Source organism: Nomascus leucogenys, chromosome 6, assembly GCF_006542625.1.
Source record: "Nomascus leucogenys isolate Asia chromosome 6, Asia_NLE_v1, whole genome shotgun sequence".
Classification (NCBI taxonomy): domain Eukaryota; kingdom Metazoa; phylum Chordata; class Mammalia; order Primates; family Hylobatidae; genus Nomascus; species Nomascus leucogenys.
The window spans coordinates 59,539,234-59,556,026 of NC_044386.1; the positions used below are offsets into that span (position 1 = coordinate 59,539,234).

Here is a 16,793-nt window from a genome sequence, read left to right on the forward strand (position 1 = left end):
CCATGTCTCCAGGGAGAAAGGAGTCCTGGGAGCAGAGAACAGCCCCGAGCAGCTCCTTTCTCCTCTCCCAGAACTTGGCTGCAGCCCATGAGGTCCACAGCTTTGAGCAGGCAGCAGCTGAGCTCCAGGGAAGGATGCAGGAGAAGACGGCCCTGATGAAGGGAGAGGAAGGAGGCCACAGCCTGTCATCTGTGCGGACCCTGCAGCAACAGCACAGGCGCCTGGAGGTGAGGCCCACACCCTGCAGCCTGCCTGTCTGAGCCCCTGCCCGAAAGCGGTGGCTGAGGGGACCTATCTCAGCCCTCCCACCCCAGCCTGCTTCAGCCTCCTCTCCAGAAACCCAGATCCTTCCCCGAGGGGCCCTAGGACTTGGCCTAGGTTGTGCAGCAGAGTGGAGGTGGTTCCTCAGAGAGGCCTGGTGCTCCTGAATGGAAAGCACGCATCGGCTCAGTGAGGGGACTGAGGCCTGATCTCGTGCTCTGGTTGCAGAGAGAGCTGGCAGCGATGGAGAAGGAGGTGGCACGGGTACAGACGGAGGCCTGCCGACTGGGCCAGCTACATCCTGCGGCTCCGGGGGGCCTGGCCAAGGTGCAGGAGGCCTGGGCCACCCTGCAGGCGAAGGCCCAGGAGCGAGGCCAGTGGCTGGTGCAGGCTGCACAGGGCCATGCCTTCCTCGGGCGCTGCCAGGAACTGCTGTAGGTGTCCTACCTCGGCTGCTGGCTCAGCTCTACCCTGTGGGGTGGGGGTATCCTGGCTCTTGGGGGAGGTGGACCCTCCCTCCCCTGCCCATGCCCTCCCCTGCTCCCCAGCCAGCCCTGACAACAGCTCCCTTCCCTGCCCCACAGAGCATGGGCACAGGAGAGGCAGGAGCTGGCGTCCTCCGAGGAGCTGGCTGAGGACATGGCGAGGGCTGAGCAGCTCCTTGGGCAGCATGAAGAGCTGGGGCAAGAAATCAGGGAGTGCCGCCTTCAAGCCCAGGACCTGCGGCAGGAAGGACAGCAGCTGGTGGACGACAGCCACTTCATGTCCCCGGAGGTGTGAACTCAGAGGGTGGGCCTGGGGTTGGGCTGGGGATGCAGCCTGATTGCCCAAGGCCTCAGGGCCCCTCACAGGCATGGAAACCAGCGGGAAAGGAAGGCTGGGCGCAGGCAGGGAGAGAGGCTGCGAAGGGGCAGGTGCGGGTCTCACAGCCTTCCCTCTGCACTTCATTAACACTTGCCCTTGCCCTTGCCCTTGCCCTTGCCCTTGCCCTTGCCCTTGCCCTTGCCGTGCATGGTGGGAGCCCTACCCAAGCTGTCACCCATAGCAGCCCCTCCCCACCAGGTGACATGGTGTCTGCAGGACCTGGAAGGGCGGCTGCAGGAGCTGGAGGAGGCTTGGGCCCTGCGCTGGCAACGCTGTGCCAAGAGCTGGGGCCTGCAGAAGCTTTGGCAGAGGCTGGAGCAGGCTGAGGCCTGGCTGGCCTGCCGGGAGGGCCTCCTGCTGAAGCCCGACTATGGGGTGAGTGGGGGTCCTGCCCCTTAGCTGGCTACCAGGCTCCGGGCCCCCCACAAGCTGGGCCTCACCTGAACATGCTTCTGCCCAGCACTCAGTGTCAGATGTGGAGTTGCTGCTGCACAGACACCAGGACTTAGAAAAGCTGCTGGCAGCCCAGGAAGAGAAGTTTGCCCAAATGCAGAAGACAGAGGTGACGAGTGCCTCGGCTAGGGGCTGAGGGCTGGTGGGGGAACAGTCCCTCTCAGCCTGCAAGTCAGTGTCTCCCAGGGCACTGAGCCCTCACCCGGCCCTGCCTCACCTGCTCCTTTCCCTGGCCAGCTGCGGTGGTGGGAGAGGCACCATGGTGGACTGGGTGTGAGCCTCCAGAGCCAAAGCTGAAAGAGCTAGTGAGGGGGAGGCAGGCCCCCTCTGACCAGGAGGGCTGGGGGAGGGGAGGTAGACGGGAGCCCAAGGCGTGGCTGGTCCCCCTGACCTGGCTGGTCCCCCTGACCTGGCTGGTCCCCCTGACCTGGCTGGTCCCCCTGACCTGGCTGGTCCCCCTGACCTGGCTGGTCCCCCTGACCTGGCTCACCTTGCCCACCTTGCCCCACTCCCCAAGATGGAACAGGAGCTCCTGCTGCAGCCACAGGAGCTGAAACCCGGGAGAGCTGGCAGCTCGCTGACATCCTTTCAGTGGAGGCCCTCCGGACACCAGGGGCTAGGGGCACAGCTGGCTGAGACAAGGGGCCCCCAGGCAGGTGTCCCCATGGGGCTACAGGCACCCCCCGCCGTGGTCTCCCTAGAGCATGCAGTGGGGCTGGGGCTGTGGGGGTGAGGGCCCACACCCTGGAGCCAGTGCTGGGAGCCCTGGGCACAGGAGCTGATGGTCATTAGGAATAAAGATGGCTGTCTACAGCCATACCACCCTGAACATGCCCAATCTCATCTGATCTTGGAAGCTAAGCAGGGTCAGGCCTGGTTAGTACTTGGATGGGAGGAATAAAGAGAGCAGGGGGCAGTGGGTGCCTTGCCCACCTTCCTGAGGGTGCTGGTCCTGACATTTCTGGGCCCCATCTTGCATTTTCAGGATGCAAAGGGTACCCCCACCATGGAGGGGTCTTTGGAGTTCAAGCAGCACCTGCTGCCTGGCGGGAGGCAGGTAAGTGCCCGGAGATTTCTTCTCTGGGCAGCTCCCCAGTTGTAGCACCACTTGAGGGTCTCGGAAGAGCCATCTGGGCCTGGCACCCTTGCACTGTGAACTTGGGCAGATGCTACCCCCCACCATGCTGTCCAGGCAGTTTGGTTCCTTGGGGCCCTTCCCAGCTTCTGCCACCGCCCCCAACCCCCCCCCCCAGGAGGTGCTGGGATTCCTCCTCCCCACCTGCTCTTCCCCTTCTGCTTGGTTTCCCCTGTCAGAGCCCCTCTGTGGCTTCCCTTTCCCCATAGGGACTTCGGTCCAATCCATTGCTTTTCCTGGGAGGCTCCACACACACGGTGAAGCGTGGACAGGCACTAGCTCTGGCTTCCCTTCTGCATGTGGCTCATGCGACCTTCCCGCCTCCTCTCCACAGCCCAGCTCGAGCTCCTGGGACAGCTGCCACGGGACCTTGCAGGGCAGCTCCCTGAGCCTGTTCCTGGATGAGAGGATGGCAGCGGAGGTACCAGGCAGGGTAGCAGAGATGCAGACATCAGGGTGCTGGGAGACAAGGCAGAGGGGCCCCAGGACAGAGGGACCCCATAGGGAAAAGCTGAGATGGCCGCAGTGACCCCTGCCTCTCATCTCTCCTCAGAAAGTAGCTTCCACGGCCCTCCTTGACCTCACGGGAGCCCGGTGTGAGAGGCTGCAGGGCCACCATGGCAGGAAACACACATTCTCCTTAAGGTGAGGAGAGAGACACAGACTCCGGCATCGCCCCCAGCAGCCACCTGGCTCAGTGGGGACTGGAGGCGTGGGGGTCCCCAAAGGGACAGTGGAGTTTGACCTGTGACTGTGTGGGTGCCAGGCTGACCAGTGGGGCAGAGATCCTGTTTGCGGCACCGTCCGAAGAGCAGGCTGAGAGCTGGTGGCGAGCCCTGGGCTGCCCTGCAGGTGGGTTTCAGGGGAAGGATGCGGGGAGGGCGGCCGACTCCCTGGGCCCTAAGCTCCTGGGCCCCAAGCTCCTGGGCCCCTAGTGTTTTATGCATCCTAGAGAGGTTTCACAGCATCTCTAACCTCCAAAAAGCGAGACTGACTGTTTTTTCTCAAAGAACTTAGGTCCCAGAGAGGTTAAGCAACTTGCCCAAGATCACAGAGCTAATTAGCAGAGATGGGGCCAGTTTTGACCCCCCAGCTGTGTCCTGGTCCTGTTCCTGTTCTGCCCCTTTTGGAGTCTGCCACTCAGACTGCCCCAAGCCCTTCCTGCCAGGATCCTCATGGACTGTGTTCCTCCAAGGGCTTTCCAGGCTCTGTTCTGTCTGATCTGGGTGCTTCTCTAACCTTCTAGTCCTCAGACAACTTTGAATGTCACTCTTGAGTTGTTTTGCAGACAGTAAGCAAGCCAGGTTCTACTTGGAGGAATATGTAGAGACAACCCTTTGGACCACTTTCTTCCGGGGTCAGCGTGCTCTGCCGAGGCTCCGTGTGGACAGTGTGTTCAGGGAATGTGTCTGGGATCCCAGCTCTGTCTCTGGTTCCCCAGCTCTGTCTCTGGTTCCCCTGGACTCTCCTCCCAAGAGTCTGTCTTCCCAGAAGCCCAAAAGGATCTTGAGTTGTTCCACATTCCAGAATCCCCCACCTCCTAAGGAAGGCTCAGCCTTTCTTAACTCGCCTGTGAGGAGTTTTCTAAGAGGCAGGACGCATGGGAGAAAAACTTGCTCATGAGTGCTCAGCCCACCCCGCACCCCCACGTGGGAAGGGCCTGGCATGACCAGGCTGCCCAAGGCTGTGCTGAGCCTCCAGAAGCTGGAAGCAGCAGCCAGACCCGGTGTCTGCAGATGGTCTGGGCCGGGCTGACGGTTATTCCCTTGCTCTGCAGCCCAGAGTCTGAGCCTGGAACTCAAAGCCAAACCTGTCAGCTCTCCGAATGAGTGCGTGACCAAGGATGCCCGGCCTGGATGTCTACTCAGGTGGGACACCTGGGCGGGGGAAGCAGGGCGGGGAGCCCTGGGCTTCAGTGGCTGGCAGGCGCTGCCCTCTGAAGCCTGAGGTTATGGGCCTCAGACTTACTCTGTTGGGCTGTAGGGAAATGCTATTGGAACCCTCAGCTGCCCCTGCCCACTCTCAGCTGAGAGAGGAATCCAGGCCACAAAGCCCAGATTTCCACAGACAGTGGTCCCCTCCCAGGGCTCACTCCATGCTCTGGTGTGGGGACCCTGTAGACAAAGCTGCCTGGGCTCCCTGTGCCCTTCCTGCTCGGCTGCTTGTGGGAGGGGCAGCCAGGTTTCCCTCTGCCTGGTGCTGAAAGCCTGCCTGGGTTTGTTTCCCACGCACTCCTCACTTTCTTCCCTCCTCTCCCCTCTCCAAGGCACAGCACGTTGGCAGGACGGCCAGACCCTGCCCCACCCTTGTTCCAACCCGTTCTCTACCTGGTCCTCCCCTGCTTTCCCCAGTCCCCACTCCATGGCAATGGAGAGGGCCAGCATGTCCCGGACTGCAGGCCAGGGAGGAGGAGATGCAAAGGTGGATGTGTGGAGGCGGGTGGCTCTTACGTGGCTCCTCAGTCCCTCCTTGTAGATCCCAGCATGATTTTGATGCTCAACTCCCTCACCCACATCTCCTTCCCCTCCAAACCAGAGGGCTTCAGGCTCTCCAGGGGGAGGGGACACTTGGGATGAGGAGGGACTGGAGACAGGCAAATCCTCCGTGCATGGGCCCCATGCCAGGATGTGCCTAGATGTGCACACACACATACAGCCGTGTGCCTGGAGGGCTCATACTGTGAGGGGTGGCAGCCATGACTGTGGTCTCCAGTGTAACCATCTGCTCCTAGTCCTGCAGGGCCCAATATATGATTTAGATGATGTGTTGCTAATGGGACAGGCCTTGTCCTGGACACAGTGACTCCTGAGGCTACCAGGACAGCCATTTTTCTGCTGTCTCAAACCCAGGGCTGGGGTCGCTAGGCCAGCTGACAGATGGAGAGTCGGGTTATGAGAGTCGAGGCAATTCCCACCCACTCACCTATCACTGTGGTCACTGCTGCAGCGCCTGTCAGCTCTGGAATCCACTCCCATGCTTATTCTAGGAGGCTGGCTGGTCCAGGGGAGGGCAGGGGCACCAGTGTTTGGAGAAGATTCTGGCGTGGCCATACCCTACTAAATTCACTCCATCTGTTTTCCCAACAGGTCTGATCCCTGAGGTGAACCCCAATGCAACACCAAACTTCAGGGCCACAAGCGAGGACACATCTAGGGGACCAGAATGAGACTCAGCTACAGGCAAAAGGGTTCCTTCCCGTAGCTGCTTCAACCCAGTTCCCCAGGCCCAGCTTCTGGAATAGACAGTTCCTTCTTGTTAGATGAGTCCTACCATGTGGCAGGAAACAGCCATTGTCTGGCCTCCCCCTGCATTCCTGTCTGGGTGAAGAGGAGACGTGTTACAGCAGAGCAGGTGGGCAAGGCCAGGGCTACCCCAGGCCCCTGTGGCCTCCTCCTTGCTTGGAAGGGGTGACTCTGAGCACAGGTAGACGCAGACGTGTGCAGAGAGAGAATGTGCTCTTCGGAGGAAGAACACTGATGAGCGAGCTCTGTACCAGCCCCTGCCATGTACAACCAAGAGCCTAGAATGACATGGCCCTTCTCAGCAGTAATAACAGATGGTCTCAGCGCCTCACATTTGTATGAGTCTAATGTATCAAGTGCTCCAACTACTCAAGGTAGCACAGAAGGGAAAACAGACACGGGCCGCGGGGTTTTGGGTGATTGATTACACAAATGGGATCAGCCTCCTTACCCCACTGCAAACTGCTGAGGCCCTAGGGAGCTCCCAGCCCTCAGCCTGGACCCTGGGACAGGGCCACCTGAGCCCGAGGCTCTGAAGCACTGCGTCATGACAGTTCCCACCTGCAACTCAGCAGCCAGGGAATGAATGAGAGTCAGGGGTGGCAGGGGCCCCGGCCATCAGTGGGGCCTGCGCTGCTGCCTCCGCTGCACCGCCTGGCGCAGGGCCTCCAGCAGCTGTTCCCGGTTGTTGCAGACATTGTAATGTGTCAGGTGCAGCAGCTTGTCCACGTCCTCTTGGCTGTAGGTCACCTTCGTGTAGTGGTAGGGAGAGTCCAATGAAGACAGGTTCACCTCCCCAGCCGCCACCTCCTCGGGTGTCCGCCGGACCCCTGTGGAGAGAGTGCGGCATGGGGTACACGTTGTGGGGAAGATGGGTTTGGAGAGGCACAGGGGACGGAGGAGGTGTGGGGGACTGGGGCAGCAGGAGGGGGAAGTGAACAGCCGCTCACCAGGGGCCGAGTACTCCCGGAAGGAGTCGCTGACCAGAGGGAAGTGCAGCACCGCAGGGGCTCCGGGGCAGGTGGGGTCAGAGAAGGTGTGGCACTCCCGAGGCTGGAGCTGCTCTTCCGGGCTGGGCGAGATGGGCGGGAACGGGATCCTCTGCTCCTGGCAGAACCGGCCCAGGAGCTGCAACTGCTGCAGGGCAGGCAGAAGGGGCTTCAGAGGGACAGGGCCCCTGGCATCCTCAACACTGGGGCTGATGTAAGATGCCCAGGACCTGGGGCTCAAATGCCAAATCAGGGTCTCCAGTGGGGCCTACGAAGCCAGTTGTTGGAAAAAACTCTCCACACCTGACAGGCCTCGGTGGCAGCTCCTCTGGGGCTAGACGGAGCCGGGCTGCTCCCAGCACTCCAGTTCTGACACTGGGAGCCAAAGCAGACTCAGCAGGTGGCCCCAGAGGCCCAGGACCGCACCTCGCAGGTCAGTAAAGGGGACCCAGATACAAGATACCAGGAAAACCTCGCCAGCTTCCCAACTTCCGGAAAAGAATGAGCTCCTCTGGTGGCAAATTAAGATTCCAGTGTCCCAGTCACAGCTCCTAAAGGAAGCTGGACCAGACATTGGACTCCAAAGCCCCTCTCTTCAGGGGCCAGGGGGGCAGGGGCCAGGGGTCACCCACCACCTCCCTGGTGGGCTGCCCACCCTTCCCAACCTGGAAAGCTCCATGGAGGTTGTAGTCCAATGACAGGATGAGGTCCACGTCCCGAGTGGGCTGCAGGAGGGGCAGGCAGCTGGTATTGATGAGGTAGCCAACATCCAGCAGGCACAGGTGGGGCTCCGAAGGTGTCAGCTGGTTGGGGAGCCCATCCAGAGCGGTAGCTGGAAGGTTGGGGAGAGCAGCAATTGTCACAGATACCAAGAGTACCAGATTCCTGCTGGAAGGAGAGACTCACTCTGGCCTCTGGTCCCTGCTCTCCTGCTGAACCAACACCCCCGCAGCCCTGCAGGTGGGCCCTGGGTCCCCAAGACAAGGAGAAAAAGACCCCTGCTCCAAGTAGTCCAGGGAATCGAGCTCAAAGCAGGAGAATGGGAGTGGACCGTGAGGGGTGTCTGGACTGGGGACTCAAGGCTCAGGTGGCCACAGGAGGACTTCGGAGAGAAGTAGGTACCTTTCCAGGTGGAGAAGTGAGGATGCTGAAAGTAGTCTTTGTGGAAATGGAGGCCACGCAGGAAATTATGTGTGGCCTGGGTCAGTGGGCGCCACGTCAGAAGATCGGTGAAAAACTCAGCTATCCTGCCTGCTGTTGAGGGTGGTTCTTCTATCTTCAGAAGGGGGACCTGCTCCTTGTCTACACAGGCAAGGTGGGGAAATGGGGACTTCTGCACCTTTATCTCCACCTTGGTGGTGACCCTGGAGGGGGAAGAGGTGAGAACCCCCCGCCTCCTGGTGCAGCCCCAGCTGGCTGCCCCTTGGCACCCTTATGAAGGGGCCGGAGCACTTACCCAGGTTGGCCTGGTTCCTGACCCAGCGGTCCCAGAACTGGCTGGGCTCTGAGGCCCAGTATAAGCTGTCCTGGAGGTTGGCTGCATACAGGTTGCTCCAGATACCTGAAAGAGCGGCCGTGAGGGAAGAGGGCCCCCGACTCCTGTCCCAACCCTACCCTTCCCCATGGCCAGTCCTGGCCCAGGAAACTCTTCTGACCGAGGCTGCCCTCTGACCCAGGGCCCATTTTCCCTGCTCGGCCCAGCTTCCCCAGCCTGCCAGTGCCCCTCACCTTCTAGGAAGCAGATGCGGGACTCAGGAAGCCTCTTCGTCAGCCGCCCCATGAAGAACTCAGAGCCAAAGAGCTCAGAGGGGATGAAGGCCCCGTACTTGGGGAAGCCAACCTCGTAAGGAGAGAACTCGCACCACTCTGTGAGGAGGTCACCCCTCAGCCTCATGGTGCAGAGCCCTTAGGCCCCCCCGCACCCCCACCCTGACCCAGGGTTTTGCTTTAGGGCAGCTGAGGACCAGGAGGCCCAGGCCTTGTGGCCTGGGCTTTTTGCATGGGACCTAAGGCCCCTGCCTCCTTCCCAAAGGCCTGATGGACCCTGGTAGGGTGCCAGTCTCCAGAAAGCACGGGACCTGGCCCAGGAGAGGTGGGTGTGACATCTGCCATCTGCACACAGGCCCCGTCTCCCCTTACTCCACCAACTGCAAGCACAGGTCTCAGCCCTTGGGCCACTCACCCCCAAATTCAAAAGTGGTCAGGCTCTGCCCCTTGGTGTTGAGGGCACAGTAGATGGGCAGAGGGTTCTGGCCATGACTCAGGGCCTCCCGTTGATCTGAGAGCTTGTGGTCATGGGGCTGGGGAAAGATGAGTGGAACCTAAACCCACAGCTGCCTGGGTGCCCAGGGCCTTTCCCACCCTGCTGTCCAGCACCGTGCTCCAGCTCCAGCCCTGGCTCTGCCCCCAGGCTGCAGCCCCCGCACCTCATCATGCAGCAGCGCCTCGTTGATGAGGGCCCACAGGTTGGTGAAGCAGCTTGGGTAGCCCAGGCAGGCACGCTCAGACAGCTCCTGCCGGTACCGCTGCAGCTGGCTGGGGGCCAGCACACCCAGCTTGTTCTTGGTCACCTGGGTCTTCAGCAACTCAGTGGGCCCTGCCAGGTCCTTCTGAGACCACTCTGGGTCCTCATAGAGGTTGGCCAAGGCCCTGGGAAAAGCCAAAGCCAGAGGGCTGTCACTGAAGGACCCCATCTAGATGTCACGTGTCCCAGGCTTTCTAGGGCAACGGCCTGGCAGGGACCTTCCCAGGGTCCCCTCGAGCACGTTTCTCCCTGGCACATTCATTCTCCCAGCCCTTCTAGTTTGCTCAGAGGCCTAGGAGAACCCTGGCACCAGCACCCCCTGCCACACAGGGTCCAGCATCAGCCTGCCCCCAGCTCACCAGGTGGAGCCTGAGGCCCCGGTGATGTAGGAGACACAATCCAAGAGGCCTAGCTCCTTCAGGCCAGCCAGCTGCCCATACAGGGAAGTCATTGCCCGGATCCCACCACCAGTGGCCATAATAGCTACCACTGGGATCTGGAAAAGAAGAGAGCCAGGCCTGTAGAGGCCCTAGGGATGGGGAAGGCCAAGCCACAGGAAGAAGAGGTAGCAGGTCAAGTGGCCACCCAGCCCATAGCTAAGGCCTGATCACAGGTCTTGGGACCAGTTCTGAGTCAGCCCCGGGGGCCAGAAACAGCCTTGTGAGTGCCCAGCTCCTCCAGTCCTAAGGGCTCCAGGAAAAAATGGCCCAGGCAAGTTCTGAGCCTCATCTCCTCACCCTCAGCCCCTGAATCTGATGCTCACTTTCTGGAAGCCCCAGGGCCCACCTCAAAATTTTCCCAAATTGCCATCACTCCCCCAGGAGATGGCCCAGGCTAATATGAACCTCCTGAAGCACCCTGGGCCAACAGGCCTCATACCAGATACCTGTCTCACTCCTCAGACAGGCTAGGCTGAGAACCAAGAAACAGAGTAGGAAAGCCAGCCCTATGAGGTAGCTCCTGTGCGGGCTCCAGGTGCCTCAAGCAACACTCTGCCTGTACCAAGTCCCTGCTAACACCAGGTGAGAGGAAGTAGGGTGGGGACAGGCAGCTGTGAGCTCTGGTCTAGATCAGGGATAAGCAGCTCCAGTGTTCAGCACCAGGAGCTAGGCCCAAGCAAGCCCGGGGACACTCCATCCAGCCCAGCCTCCAAACCTCATCCTCCTGCAGGTCTCCATCCAGCTGCAGGACCTGCCTCAGGGCCGCGGCCACCACCTGCTTCCTCCTGCTCAGGAAGGCCTGCTCCTCTGCACAGGGCCCGAAGCCCAGTCGCATGGCCAGCTCCCTCGGTCTGGCGGGGGAAGGAAGAGACTGCGACAGCTCTCAACCCTCCCAGAGGATGGAAAGCTGGGTCTGCCTCACCTGCAATGCCTACTGCCCTCCCTCCTCTCCCCAACCCTCACTGCCACTCCTGTGTCACAAGACTGAAGTTTGACACCTGGGGAGGGTGTGTCCATGTGTCCATGTGGACATGCTTGGGAATGCAGCAAAGCAGACTGGCGGGACCCAGAATGCCGTGGCTGAAAGAGGCTGCTTGGGGTCCCGGGTGCAGACAGGCCCCCAGGCAGGCCCCATACCATAGATCCCCCCTCCAAGTCTCGTGTTCTGTCCCTTACCCACGGAGTTCAAAGCACTTTGGGAGGCTGAGGCAGGCATATAACTTGAGGCCAGGACCAGCCTGGCCAACATGGGGAAACCCCGTCTCCACTAAAAATACAAAAATTAGCTGGGTGTGGTGGCAGGCACCTGTAATCCCAGCTACTCGGGAGGCTGAGGCAGGAGAATCGCTTGAACCCCAGAGGCGGAGGTTGCAGTGAGCCAAGATCGCGCCATTGCACTCCAGCCTGGGCGACAGAGAGAGACTCCATCTCAAAAAAAAAAAAAAAAAAAGTCAGGGGGAGGGGCAGAAAAGGACCAATGATCCTGTGTCTGCGAGGTGAGAAGCCACTCTCTCAAGACAGAGGGCCAGGGTGGGCGACAACTCTATGAAGATCATTTAAGGTCCAGCCATAACAGCTTCCACCCAAAAGGGCGCAATTTCCCCTCTTCTCTCCCTTGGTTTTCCTGCCCTCTCTGTGCCCCAAACCATGTTACCATTTTCCATCCTCGCCTCCCTGCATTCTCCAGCCAAACATTTATCAACTGCTCCCCGGGTGCCTGGCACTGGACCGGTCACTTACCCCTCCGATCATAGGTGCTAAGGCTCCTCCCAGTACTCCTCCCAGTACTTCGTGCCCCCCGCTGAGTGCAAGCCTGAGCCCCTTCAGAGAGCATGAGGATGAGGGGCGGCTGTTTCTCCCCCTCACTCCTCCAGGCCTCCTCCAGCCCCGCACCCTGGTTGCTTTTCCAGGGCCTTGCCCAGTCCCCAGCCAGGCCTCTCACCCTGCTTCTTTTTTCAGCTCCACTCTCATCAGGGGCTCCTGAAAACCGTGAAGGCCCCAGTCACAAAGGTCGGCCACCTCCACCCAGCTCTGCTCCTCTTACCCTGACCCCAGGCGCACCACCCCCGCCCCACCACTGTCTCCACAGGGGCCAAGCCTGAAGCAGGGATGCTCAGAGGACACTCCCCAAAGAGGCTGGCCCCAGCACCTGCTCAGGGTGTGACCCACGGAGAAGCGGGAAGCAGGCCCCTCCCTTTGTGGCCTGGGTCCCAGCCCCATTCAGGCACCTTGCTTCCTCCCCTGGGAGGCCAGTACCTGGGACATGGGGAAGACAAGCCTCACCAGTTGGCCAGAGGGCAGGGTACTCAGTGGCACCTTTAGTTGCTCCTCGGGGGCATCCTGCAGGGGACAAAGGACGGAGACCTAAGAATCTTTACGCTTCTGCTCCTAGCAAGGACCTCACCAAACTCCCGCTGGCAGCCATAGAGGTATGGGAGGGACTGGAAGGGGAGGCCAGCATGGGCCCACACACGCTGCCAGGGTGCCCACTCTGCCAGGTGGAGCAGAGGTCAGATTGGGAGGAGGTGCGGAGGGAGGGAGGAAGTTCTGGGGGCCCCACCTCAAGGGAGCGAGGCACACTACCTGCAGGTGAATACTCAGCTCCTGCTCCCAGCAGGCTGGGCAGTGGAAGCGGAAGGTGCCAGTGCCTACAGAGGCCTCCTGCAGACCCTCACAGGACCCAGGAACTACAAGCTGAACTCTGCGCTCTGAGGCTAGAAACAGGAACCAGAGCAGAGAGGCTGGGGACAGCGTCTCTGCCCACAGAACCCATCTTGCTGGGTGGCCTGGAGGGCACCTCCCTCTCCCCGCTGAAATGGTCTGGTGGAGATGGATCCCCCACCCCGGTCCCCCTGAGAAGGCCTAAGGGGAAAGCTCAGGCCCCAGGAAGAATTGTCCAATGCTTAAAGGGGGAAGACAAGAGCTGAGAGCTGGGGGCTGTCCCAGTGGGTCGGGGACTCACGCTTCTGGTCTCCTGTCTCCTCCAGTTGAACGTGCAAGCAGGAGAGCTCCCGGGCCTGAGTCATGAAGACAGCACCTCAGACACTAACCCCACCCCCCATTCAGGGACCCCACCCTCCCAGGACCCTGGCTCCTGCTGGTCTGCACCTCATTACCTGGGCCCTTGAGATTGTATTCCCTTAACGAACTGAAATCCCAGGGTCCCCAGACTGAGGCAGTGGTGGGCCTGTGCCTCAAGTCGCTGGCATGAGGGAGTCCTGGGGATCCCAGACCGCCTCCCAGAGCACTGGCACACTCACCACCAGAACGCCATTGCTGATGAGCCACTCGCCACGGTCAGCCCTGGAAAGAGCCCCCAGAGCCCCCTTAGCAGAAGTCCAGGTTCTCACCCCACAGAGACCTGGGCATCCCCCAGGCACTAGTGCTGTCCTTCCCACGAGGCACTCCCATCCAAACTGCCCCAGGCCCGACTCACAGACTCTGCAGGCGAAATTCAACTTCCAGGCGCCCCTCACCCTGGGAAGAGAGCCAGCAGCGAGTTAGAAAGGGTCAGAAGGAGTGCGCATGTGTCAGTGAGTATGAGAGACACGCGTGTGTGTGCATGCGTGTGCATGGAGATTTCAACCCAGACACCAGCTGGGGCTGCCGTGGAAACACCGCCTTGCCTGAGGGCTCAGTGAGAAGCTCTCACACCGCGACTCCCCAGCCCGCAGAGTCCCCGCATCAAACAGTACTGACAACACAGGGTCATCTCCGGTCACCAGGTCCTGGTCAAAGACTTTCAGTTCCACGACATTCTGGAGGGGAAAAGAGTGACAGGGCTGCAGGAGGGAGGGGACGGGAAGGTGAGCGGGACAGCAGCAGCGGCTGGCGAGGATGTGGGTAGAGGCAGCGCTGATGCCTGGCCCACCTTGAGCTGCCTGTGGATCCTGAAGTGAAAGCTCTGGTTCCAGACAGGGCTACTGCTGTTCTTGACTGTGCGTGTCTGAAGCCTGTGGCTGCAGGCCGTGGGCAGCCACAGAGTCACGTAGCAGTCAGAGGGAGTCACTGCGGGAAGGAACAAGTGCCCAGTGGTGGCCAAGAGCCCTTCCCAGCCACCCAGACCCACTTCCTTCCATCACCTAGAGCCCCATGTGGGGTAAGACTGAGGGGGAGGGGAAGTGGGGGCCAGAGGCAGAGCCCCAGCTGCCATCTTCCACCCAGAAGCTCCTCTCAGCTCCCTCCTCTAGGCCCTGCCCACCGGCCTATCCGCCTCCACCAAATCCAGCCACAGCACCCTCCTCCTCCCCCAGCCCAGCACAGGGGTCACGGTGGTGCGCACTCACCTAGGTCCTTAGAGGGTAGGCGATGGGCCTGCAGGACACGAACCGTGAGCAGGCAGGTCCTGGATACCTCTGCCTGCAGAGGTAGGAGAGGGGAGACCTGCTACGCGCTGATGAAGCCAAGGGTGACAGAGGCCACAAAGGAGGCTGGAGCAGTGCCTCAAGGCCTAATCCTGAACCCCAAGGCCCGTCCTCCATCCCATCAGAATCCTGAATCAACAAGAGGAGACATGATATCTCCATCATGACGCCTGCCAGCACTTACACAATGCTCTGCGTCGGCTCTGGGCCAAGAGCTTTACATACATTAACTCATTTATCGCACAACCACCTTATGCGCAGATACTATTTACGATGGCTCACTCCACAAGGAAACTGAGGCACAGAGAAGCAGTCACTTGCCTGAGGTCCAGAATTGGGGTTGGGGCCCAGGCAGGCTGGCCCCAGATTTATGCCTCACACAGACCTGCTTCCACCTTCTCGGGCTAGTATCCTTTAGGCTCTCCACCCCACATCCCCAGCCCACACCCCAGCTAAGCAGCTTTCAGGTCGGTCTTGGGTGGCAGGGGACATAAGCTATCGAGGGAGGGGAAGTGGCAAGTCAGGGCCTTGGGCCCCCGGCTGAGCTGCTCTCGCACCCTCCCTCTACCCTGGTCAGAAGAGCATCCTGGAAATGGGCTCTCTCCTGGGCAGGGGAGGCAGCTCCTAGCTCAGACCCCTCACAGGCTGTCATGTCCTCCAAGTCCTGCCAGGTCAGGCTGAAGATGGTCCCTCGGTAGCTCCCTCCAAACCCATCCCCCTGGTTCCGGGAATGCAGCCTGGCAGGCGCACCGGGACCAGGGAAGCCTGTGCCAACTGCTTCCTTTCGGCCTTCCGCCTGCCTCTGCAAGGGCCCTAACAGGTCAAGTCCAGGGAGCAACCAGGTCCAGGGCAGTGCTGGAAAGCCTCATCCACCAGGGTCAGCCCAGGGCCCTCACACTCCAGGCAACTGAGTCAGAGGAGCACGGAGGAGCCACTTCCTTCCAGGGCCTCAGGGCAGCAGCTGGGAGCCTCTGAGTCTCCAGGACCCAAATCTATGGTGCCAGGGAGCTCTGCCGGGAGCCGTTTCCCAGGGCAGAAAAAACTCAGGATGGGTGCCTCATCCCCAAGCCTCCTCCTCCCCTGGCTTCTGCCCACTACCCTGGTCTTGTGGTCAATAAACTCCCCTCCCTACACCTGGAGAAGACCACGGCTCCCATAAGAAACATATTAACTAGGCCCCAGGTAGAGACCAGTGGTCAGAGTAGGGACCCAGGGCCCTGCCAGGCCTTACCAGAGCCATGAGACTGAGTCCTCAGGAGCAGGAACAATGGGGCAGTGGCCACAGGATCAAGGACTGTCAGCTTTCTAACCCAGAGCCAGGGATGTGATGTCCCAGTTGGTCCCAAGTCCCTCCCACCCGCCGCCTCTGCTCCACCTAAGCTCCACACCCACTCCTGGACCAGCCACCTGTCCAGGGAACGAGGCACCCTAAGCCTGTACTAGAGCTCCTGACACCTCTGTGGCACTCGCCAGCCATTACCAGCTGGGCCTGCCCCACCCAGCCCTGAACTCCCAGCTCTGCAATGCCAGCCTGGAGAGCTTGCTGCCAGGGGCTGAGCAGAAGGAAGGCAGGGGTGAGTCCCAGAACAGCAGCCAAGGGAAGAGTGGAGTTCCCCATCGCAGGCCTTTCGCAACTCTGGCACCTGTTGGACAGGAATGCCCAGTCTTGATGGCAGGGCTCCATCAGAGATGAGCACCCAGGCCCCCTCATGACAGGCAGGGGAGTGGCCGTCACATAAAACAGCCCTTCAAAGCTGGGTGCTGAGTGGCCGGGGATGAGGCCTGTGGGTTGGCACTCAGGGGCAGGGGGTTCTTCTGTCTCCAGGACACGGTTTGTGGGGGGGGTCAGAGGGTGGAGACCGACTCCTTCCTCAGAGGGACAGCCCCAAGAGAGGCGGGGGCTTCCGTCCCTTCCTGCCTGTGCCTGTTATGGGAGAACAGGGGTTATCCCCAGGGCACCAGGTCCCACCTGCTGCCCCTGAACTGGGGGAGGACAGTAACCATAGCAGAGCTAGGAATAGTTCTCAAGGTCCTGGGCCGAAGAGGTCCAGGCCAGAGAGCTACAAGACTGAGGTCTGCTTGCTTGTCCCAGGGAGGGGCTGCGGTGGCTCTCATGGACAGCGAGACTTGGGCAGCTGACGGATCTCTGGGCCCAGGCTGGGATACAGCCATCACCCCCAGTGAAGGTCACCCTAAAGTTTTTACCTGAACCTTCAGGCCCTCCTTAGACCGCAGAAGGCAACTTCAAGAGGGAGGATCAGAACATACGACTCATAGGCCAGGCGCAGTGGCTCACACCTGTAATCCCAGCACTTTGGGAGGCCGAGGCGGGTAGATCACGAGGTCAGGAGATCGAGACCATACTGGCTAACATGGTGAAACCACATCTCTACTAAAAATACAAAAAAATTAGCCAGGCATGGTGGCACGCACCTGTAGTCCCAGCAAATTGGGAGGCTGAGGCAGAAGAATGGTGTGAACCTGGGAGGTGGAGCTTGCAGTGAGCCGAGATCAGACCACT

At 60.6% G+C, this 16,793-nt stretch overlaps 2 protein-coding genes across 5 annotated transcripts in view; one reads left to right on the forward strand and one right to left on the reverse strand.

Moving 5' to 3' along the window:
* Positions 1-6,286, forward strand: part of SPTBN5 (spectrin beta, non-erythrocytic 5) — a 45,293-nt gene extending 39,007 nt beyond the window's left edge. Inside the window, exons 56-67 of one of the 2 annotated variants that reach the window (XM_030814253.1) lie at positions 72-227; positions 490-695; positions 846-1,035; positions 1,324-1,500; positions 1,586-1,687; positions 2,096-2,230; positions 2,564-2,635; positions 3,048-3,134; positions 3,267-3,358; positions 3,480-3,565; positions 4,491-4,581; positions 5,800-6,286. In XM_030814253.1, coding sequence (XP_030670113.1) covers positions 72-227; positions 490-695; positions 846-1,035; positions 1,324-1,500; positions 1,586-1,687; positions 2,096-2,230; positions 2,564-2,635; positions 3,048-3,134; positions 3,267-3,358; positions 3,480-3,565; positions 4,491-4,581; positions 5,800-5,812 — 1,407 coding nt within the window. In that variant the 3' untranslated portion in view covers positions 5,813-6,286. Of the gene's footprint in view, positions 1-71; positions 228-489; positions 696-845; positions 1,036-1,323; positions 1,501-1,585; positions 1,688-2,095; positions 2,231-2,563; positions 2,636-3,047; positions 3,135-3,266; positions 3,359-3,479; positions 3,566-4,490 lie in introns of both variants that reach the window. The other variant, XM_030814252.1, reaches the window with a different exon arrangement.
* Positions 6,284-16,639, reverse strand: LOC100591987 (cytosolic phospholipase A2 beta). 3 transcript variants are annotated; one of them, XM_030814257.1, is made up of 20 exons: positions 15,504-15,613; positions 14,195-14,267; positions 13,780-13,916; positions 13,535-13,666; positions 13,345-13,385; positions 13,169-13,211; positions 12,871-12,925; positions 12,492-12,622; positions 12,165-12,248; positions 11,851-11,888; positions 10,624-10,759; positions 9,828-9,964; positions 9,371-9,593; positions 9,127-9,244; positions 8,673-8,810; positions 8,401-8,505; positions 8,067-8,246; positions 7,610-7,776; positions 6,906-7,092; positions 6,284-6,785 (listed from the first exon to the last, which is right to left on the reverse strand). In XM_030814257.1, the coding sequence occupies exons 1-20, from the start codon at positions 15,510-15,512 to the stop codon at positions 6,574-6,576; spliced, it is 2,346 nt and encodes a 781-aa protein (XP_030670117.1). In that variant the 5' UTR covers positions 15,513-15,613; the 3' UTR covers positions 6,284-6,573. The 3 variants fall into 3 exon arrangements, with proteins under 3 accessions (XP_030670117.1, XP_030670118.1, XP_030670116.1); XM_030814258.1 differs by lacking the exon at positions 13,169-13,211 and having other exon boundaries at positions 6,287-6,785; positions 13,259-13,385; positions 13,608-13,666; positions 15,504-16,639; XM_030814256.1 differs by having other exon boundaries at positions 6,287-6,785; positions 13,169-13,385; positions 13,608-13,666; positions 15,504-16,639.
* Positions 16,640-16,793: the final 154 nt, after the last annotated feature.